The 8,416-nt window shown below is 32.7% G+C and overlaps 1 protein-coding gene across 1 annotated transcript in view; it reads left to right on the top strand.

Annotated features, from left to right (window-relative positions):
• Positions 1-2,101: 2,101 nt before the first annotated feature.
• Positions 2,102-8,416, top strand: part of LOC107664158 (trypsin-like) — a 7,669-nt gene continuing 1,354 nt past the window's right edge. Inside the window, exons 1-4 of the mRNA XM_016454616.1 lie at positions 2,102-2,156; positions 4,331-4,490; positions 6,217-6,358; positions 7,473-7,736. Coding sequence (XP_016310102.1) covers positions 2,102-2,156; positions 4,331-4,490; positions 6,217-6,358; positions 7,473-7,736 — 621 coding nt within the window. The remainder of the gene's footprint in view (positions 2,157-4,330; positions 4,491-6,216; positions 6,359-7,472; positions 7,737-8,416) is intronic.

Below are 8,416 nucleotides of genomic sequence, written 5' to 3'. Positions count from 1 at the left end.
TATATATAAACATTTTAAATTAAATAAAAAATCAAAATAAAACAAGTGTTAACTTGAATAAAATATAAAAACTTAAACTTATTTTAGCTAGCTTCCAAGGCAACATTTCTCATTTTCATCTAGTTTAATTTAAAAAATAAAACTGAAATGAAAATGAAAATGAATAAATACTACACAAAGATTCACAAAAACACAGGAAAATTACTAAAACTTTAACTAAAATTAACATGAAAGCAGAAACTATAAAAATGAAATCTAATTCAAAATATTAACAAAACCCAATGATACTAAAATAACACTGCTTTTAACTTATTTTGTTTTGTTTTATTATTTTATTCTATTTTATTTTTTAAAATTATTTTTATTCTTTTCATTCCGGGTTGTAGGTTAGGGGTTTTAAATTGTGAAAAATTCTGGTAGTTTTCTGTTAAAAGGTGCTCAAAATGATAAAAATGTAAAAAAAAAATAAAAAAAAAAGTATCATCTGATTTGCAAATAAAATAAAATCGGAACCTATAATCAGCTTTAGTTGTTTGTTAATTTATTCAGCTGACTCTAACGAATGTCAAACAAAACAAAACAAAAAACAAAACAAAACAAAACAAAACAAAAAACAAAACAAAACAAAACAAAAACAGGTCATCAGCTTTAGTTGTTTGTTATCTCCAGTGAATGTCATTTAAAATTATTCCATATTATGTATAATTTTAAAATGGTGAAAATAATAAAATAAAACAAAATGAAAAACAGAACATCTGATTTATTTTGACATCTAAAGTTATCCCTCTCAAACTGCTATAAAAGACCATAAACTCTTATTATATTGCTATCACAACTACAGATTCTATAAAATAAAAGATTGAATTGTTTAGTTGATTCTTGCCAACGCTCCCACAATGTGGAATCTCAGCAGTGCTGTGACATCACTGTCCCCCTAAAGATCCAATTTAAGAGGTCAGTTATTAATGAATGCCAAAGCCACGATTAATAGTCCACTGACAACAGAACAGTCCCCAAACTCTCCATTAAACATGACAGGACCCTGCAGGGCTCGGAGCAGCGGATCTAACACAGAAGCCAGAGACATCATGTCATGATGATGAGGAGGGTGATGAAGAGGGCTAATCGCTCTGTTGTGGTAGAATCAAGAGAGCAGAACAACAGATAAGGCATAAAAACGGCAGCGGTCAGCAGCCATGACAAAGAGACACAATAAATGAGACGTAGATTGAGAGGAGATCATTAGCTAACACTGGTCACAGAGATCACGCCATTTCATCCGCATCTTCATTTTTAATGATCCGTGCTCCAGATCTGGGGCAATCCCACAATTCCCAGCAGCCAGATCTAATGGGGATTTGTTTTCTGTTGGTCCATTGGTTAAAGCGGTTCAAAAGCATTCACTGGCACCCAGAATTTTTTTTGTAATGTTCTATTGTATTAAAAAATATATATAGTTGAAAACTATTATTATTATGTAAATATAGTAAGTAAAATGTGTGTGTGTGTGTGTGTATATATATATATACATACACACATACACATTTTACTTACTATATTTACTATTAAAATTTATATATATATATATATATATATATATATATATAACTGGTAATATTGCTCCGAAAAATGACCAAAAGGATCATTTGATTTCAAATTACACTTTTATTTTTTGGACATTTTTAAAGAAATGACAGTTTAAATTGAATTAAGTCTCTAGATACTTTATGGGGCCACTAAAAGCATTAGTAATATAAACCAAAAAGCCTTATATAAAACAGAATAATAAAAGCTACAGTAAATCTGACTGATTCTTTAACTGCGATATGATGCAAATAGCATGTGACGTATGCATTTGTACTGATCCTAAATCAAGCCCAAAACAAAAGTTCACAGGTTCAGTTAAGAAAGCTTCAATTATATATTGTTCCCGCTCTCAGACGACATTGTGACCATGGAGACGGAAATAGGAACTAGGAAACCCGAGAATGCAGAGGTGATCCTTCCTCAGGTGAGGAATCAGAGTACCTGAAGCAAAGCTCCTCTCAGTCTGGTCTGCACCTGTGGATGTGTCTGTCTCTGTGTCTGTGTCTCCATCAGTATGAACCTGCCGCTGCTTCTGCTCTGTGTTCTCCTGGAGCTCCTCGTGGTGAGCTGTAAGTACAGATTTATACTTCAGTCCTACAAAATCCTTTCAGTGCATTAACACAGTATAGCAGCATTGAGTGTGGAGCAGTCGTATACTGTACCTTGAGCAAAGCAATGATCTGTAAGTGAAGTTTTTACTGCAAAAAGACACTTAATCTTGTAAAAGAAAAAAAAAAGGTTTGGGTGACTTGCTATGAATTTTCATGTGAATAATAACATGACATTATTATAATAATTTTACAACGTCTGTCTTTTGATTTTACAGTGTGTTTTATAATTAAAATAATATTAATAATAATAACATCATTTTGTTTTTAAACAAAATAAATTGATGGCACATTGCAATGTTATAGATTCAATCTGTCAACCTACAGGAATAAAAAAAATTAAATACAAAAATGAAATAAATAAAATAAAAAATGTTTTAAAATCTCAAGAGAAAAAGAAAAGAGAAAAAAAAACTAATTATAATTTGTTTTAAAAACTCTTCTTTCTGTAACGTAATATATATATAATATTTTGCACATATTTAATAAAAAAGCTATATCAATTTTAGAAGTCTCCTCACGACTTTGAAAATAAATGTGCTACAATTTGCCAAAATAACAAACTCTGCAATATTAAGTCAAAGATCTCAATATGAACTTATAGTTTCTCATCAGATTTGCTTCTCCTGAGAAAAAGACCCAAAGTCACCCAATACAAACTTTTTTTAGTTCTGTCAAATGATTAATCGCGATTAATCACATCCAAAAAAAGTTTTTCTTTACATAATATATGTGTATGTACTGTGTATATTTATCATGTATATATAAATACACAAACATACAGAATATATTTTGAAAATATTTACATGTATATATTTATATAATTTATATTAAATATAAATATATTTAATATACAAATCTAACATATTTTTCTTAAATATATACATGCATGTGTGTGTATTTATATATACATAATAAATATACACAGCACACACACACATATTATGTAAAGAAAAACTTGTATTTTGGATATGATTAATCGTTTGACAGCACAATTTATTTTTTTATAATTTTACTGACACACTGAGGTTTAAAAGACACATACTGTAAAATAATAATGCCAAGTTTTCTAAGCTTAAATAAATAAATAAATAAAGATTGCTATAGAAGACATTTTGGATCTGACTTTTAATACTGGGTAGTTTATTTTTAAGCTATTTTAGATGTCTGGCTGAAGTTTTGTCAGTGTTGGGATTTATTTAGTGCAGAAATGACATATGAGGACAAACTAAAAGTTTATTTTCATTGATGGATGGGCCCTTCATCCTGACAGCCTGCTCACTGAACGAAATCCAAAGAAGCCCGAACAAATAGTTTTTCATTACCAACATGAAAAAAAGCCCTGCAAAGCAATTATAAATCTTAGAATGTGCAAAAAAAATCTTAATTAATCCATCAGATGCTGGAATCTAACGTAAAATCTCGCTAAATAATAAACAATCACAACAAAGCCGTTTAAATCCCCAAACGCTGTAATTTAAATCCATAAACACTGATGTTCAGCATTGTTTACTGTTTTTCGCTACTTCACGACATAAACAGCAAACAATAGAAGTACATAACCTCTTCATGTACGGGGAATTCAACGCTTTGTGCCCCTTAACGTTTAGGATTTCCTCACGTTGAGAGCTTCATAAAGCAATCTGATAAAGGTCACACTGCTGCCAATCCTTGTGAGGTCTAAGGTCATTCAATCAAGGTTGCATAATAAATTCAAATCCAGCACGCACGCGTTTCACACGGGCAGAATGAAGGCCTGCTAATATTGTAACCTATATATACAGCTGCCTAATTGTTAAATGCCGATCAATATGCCCAAGGGCAACATATAGAGCAGAGATGACTTTCCAGTCACCAGTCAAATCAAACGCGAATCATCTGTTCGTGACGCACATGTTAGGAAATGATAGTCTTGTGCGGACAGATTTAGATGGGGGAAAAACCCATATTGTTTATGCTGCATTGTTCGGTATTGACTTACTGTAAAACAAATTTAGCAACCTTAAGTTACACTCTCTCCTTCCGAGACAAAGGTTTGGAGTCAGAGCGGCCTCCACGTGCGCGCATGTGAAAGGAACTTCTAGAGACTGAAGATGCTGTCAGTGAATTCACGTGTCTGCTGGTTTGTTTCTCAGGTCAGAATGTGAAACAGGGCCGTATCGTGGGTGGATACGTCCCGGCGCCGTACTCCATCAGATACATCGTGTCCATTCAGAGTGCCACGGGCCAGCACTTCTGTGGCGGGACCTTGATTAACAAATACTGGATCCTGACCGCAGCACACTGCAATATAGGGTAAGATCAGCATTAGTCGACACAGTAACTGTTGTAATTGAGCATTTGTATATATATATTGTATTTTAGAGATTCAATATCAGGTTAGTCAGTGTGTGTTTTTCCATTTGGCGAGACTAACTCACCGAACAGATGTTGCATTCATCTGAGGTGATTACCATAGCAACAGTTTGGCACTCATGCGTTCTATATATATATATATATATATATGCGATAAGCCCCAAGAAGCCGTGGTTTACAGTGAATTTATAACAGCTAAGGGGCATTGTTAGGCACGACGTGAAGCGGAGTGCCTAAAACCCCCTTAGCTGTTATAAATTCATTGTAAACCTGTTATAAATTCACTGTAAACCACGGCTTCACGGGGCTTATTGCTTTTATAAAACGGTTATTCCATATATGTAGTAAGGTTTCACAAAATAAAACAGAGCAAATAAAGTGTAATGATATTAATAAAAACAGTATTCTTCCACCAAACAATGTAGTTCCTCAGAATCAGTTGTGGTTGCAACAAAGTGGTTGCCGAGCAACAGACAAACGTAAACAAAGGTGTGTGTTTGTAGAGTAATTTACAATAGCTTCGAACGTGGCTCAGCCAATCAGAATCAAGGACCGGAACTATCCGTTTTATAAGTATTAATATTGGAAGGTACAATGGCAAAATATCATCCAAAAAAACAACAACAACAACACCAAAAATGTAAAATAATATAACAAATGAAATGCAGTTTAAATATAGCTTGTACAGTAAATGTAATGATAAATGTTAATGATAAAGTAATAAATTAATGCTAAAATAACAATGTAGTAATGACTCAAATTCATTCGTGATTATTGTAGTTTTAAATTTTTTGGGAACAAAAAAAATAAAAAATACTACACAAAAGTAATACTACACAAACTACACAAATAATAATAACACAAATAGTTTACGTAACAATATGTGTGTGTGTGTGTGTGTGTTAACAAATATGTACACACACACACACACACACACACACACACACACACACACACACACACACACACACACATTTTTACATAATATATTATTGTTTTATAGCTGGTCTTCCAGTCTGATCATAGCTGGTTTAAGAGACTAGTTTAGAAGGGTTTTGACCACTTCTTCAGCTAGTCAGGCTGTTTTTAGCTACTCAGGCTAGGAGACCAGCTGATCAATCATCAAAAACCATCTGAACACCAGTTTGACCAGCTTAAACCAGCAAGCATTTTTTAAGTATTAAGAAACTGGCAGACAGGGTTGCCAGTGATTCACAGTAAAAATATGGTTCAGGCATTATGGGATGACATATTGGCACTTAAAGGCTGTATTTTATAACTCATAACTGTATATTTTAATTGATATAATGTTAATATACCGAGCTACTTGAGTTATCAAAATCTGGATAATACAGGTGGAAAAAAGAACAGAATAGAGTTCAACTACAGAAATAAATATCAGAAAGCGTAGCACAAAACACACTAACGTACATTACTGATAACAAAAATAAGAAAAAGTTAAAATAATCATATGTGGTTTCTGGAAATGTACAATTTTGATAATGTATGATAATTCATGTTTTTTATTTCCAAAAACCATAAATGTGAAGGTATATTACAGTGTATTTTAAAGCAGAAGTACAGTAAAATACAATAAAAGTTGAGTTTTTGAGCTCAAGTTAAAAATCAAGTCTTTATGAAAATCAGTGTTGGTTTGTGCCTTTAGGGCGGCAAACATGAGGATCGTGGCTGGAGATTTTTCTGTGGGACTATATGAGGGGACGGAGCAGTTCCGCAGGCCTCATGTTTTAATACCTCACCCGCAGTACAACAAAGCCACCAATAACGCAGACATCATGCTCATTAAGGTGAGGCAGTGGAATCAATGCTCCTGTGTTACACCGAACCGTCAGTAGCGCTGTGAATCATTGATTCCTTTCATGCATATAAAATGAACACAATGATCTGGCATCAAGTCATATTACATGAAGTGATGGATGTGTCTCTCAGTGATCAGTGCTGCAACAATACACTGCATGAATGTTTTACACCTTTAAAGTTTTAATTGTAAACTTAAAATTCTATACTTTTATATTAAATTTACTATACTATATAATTTGATAACATTTCACAAAAAGGATTCATTTGTTAAAATTAGTTACCTACATTAGTGAACATGAACTAATCATAGAAAAATACTTCTGAAGCATTACTGAAGTTCATGTTAATTGACTAATACTATACTACAATTATGAAAATCAAACGTTTTATCTGTTAATAATATTTCTTGGACATGAGCTGTAGCATGAACAAACAGTTGTATTTTTATGAACTAAAACATTAACAAAGATTAATAAATAGTATAACAAATCTATTGCTCATTATTAGCTCATATTAGTTAATTGTTAACAAATGTGTTTTTGTAAAGCATAACAGTTTTAGTATAACAGTATAGCATAGATGTTTCAATTTTAGTATACATGTAAAAACATAATATAAAATAATATAATAGACCCTTTTAATCTTAAAATATGGGGAAATAAATCTACTTACTACATCAAAAAACATGCTAAGCTAAACAAAAAATGGATTGAAAAATAAACGTTTTGAAAATGAATAATAATAAATAAATGTTTTTGTGTGAATTTTTACACAAATTACAACTGTCCCACACTTCCATTTCCACCATAATAATTTTGTCCTCAGTAAAATTATTTACGGGATTATAAAACATGATATGGATAAAATAAAATAAAAGTAAAATCAAGGCAAATATCACTTGTTGTGCATCATTTCCAATCAAGATGTCATTTTGTCAAATTGTGCAAAAAGTGTCATTATTTGAGATGTGAACTGGTGAAAATGGTAGGGTTTCAGAAAAGTTTACTTAATAAATAAAAGAAACATAAACAGCATTTTATTGTATGCTTTATGTGCACCATTAATTCTCTTGTGTGCACCACCTTTCTCTCACCCGTTTAGCTGCAGTCTCCCATCTATGTGAACAGCTATGTGTCTCTGGCGCCGCTGCCTCGGCAGGATGCTATGGTGGCCGTGGGTCGCGTGTGCACCGTGTCCGGCTGGGGCTTCACCACTCCAACGGGAGGAATCCCTGCAACCCTGCGCACGGTCAAGTTGCCCATCGTGTCCAGCACAGTGTGTAACGCCACAGACTCTTTTAATGGAAACATCACAGAGAATATGATCTGTGCAGGATACAGCGAAGGAGGAAAAGACGCATGTAAGGTGAGACAATAGAGTAATGCTTCACAGGCACTTACCTTAATGTGAACGGCACAGGACAATGGACTGGACTTTTTCTGATGCTGCTGGAAATCTTCTATTTATGAATAAGTGGTAAAAACAAATATTTTGGAATAAAAAAACTTCTTGGAATAAACTACTGGTAACTATTAGCACAATTTTAGTGATTTACTGGACTTTGTTGTCAGGAACATGGTCATCTTATATTCAGTCATTATTTGGATTTCACTGTTTTTGCCAACAACTTATAAATTTAATTGGTTGCACTGCTGACTCGGTCTAATTAAACTAAGAAATGTGTGGCCATTTACTTTAGTTATCAGATGCAAATTAATTAAAAATAAAATAAAATAAAGAAAACTATCCAGTTATATAAACATTTTCAAACCTAAGTGGAGCTCAACTCGTTAATTAACTAGCACTGTACTTGTCTTGTGAAATATAAAATAAATAAATGTGTGTGATAAATCTTATTCAGTCAAGTTATATCTGGTATTAATTAAAGACAAAATGAATGAATAAAAATGCACTACTGTTCAAAAGCTTGGGGTCTGTATGATTTTTAACGTTGGCTCTTATGCTCACCAAGGCTGCATTTGTTTTGATAAAAAGTACAGTAAAAACAGTAATATTGTGGAATAGTTTTACAATTTAAAAGAGCG

Source organism: Sinocyclocheilus anshuiensis, unplaced genomic scaffold (assembly GCF_001515605.1).
Source record: "Sinocyclocheilus anshuiensis isolate Anshui unplaced genomic scaffold, SAMN03320099.WGS_v1.1 scaffold67, whole genome shotgun sequence".
In the NCBI taxonomy this organism is placed as follows: Eukaryota; Metazoa; Chordata; class Actinopteri; order Cypriniformes; family Cyprinidae; genus Sinocyclocheilus; species Sinocyclocheilus anshuiensis.
Note: the sequence above shows the minus strand (reverse complement) of the source record. Positions and strands in the feature narration are given on the sequence as shown.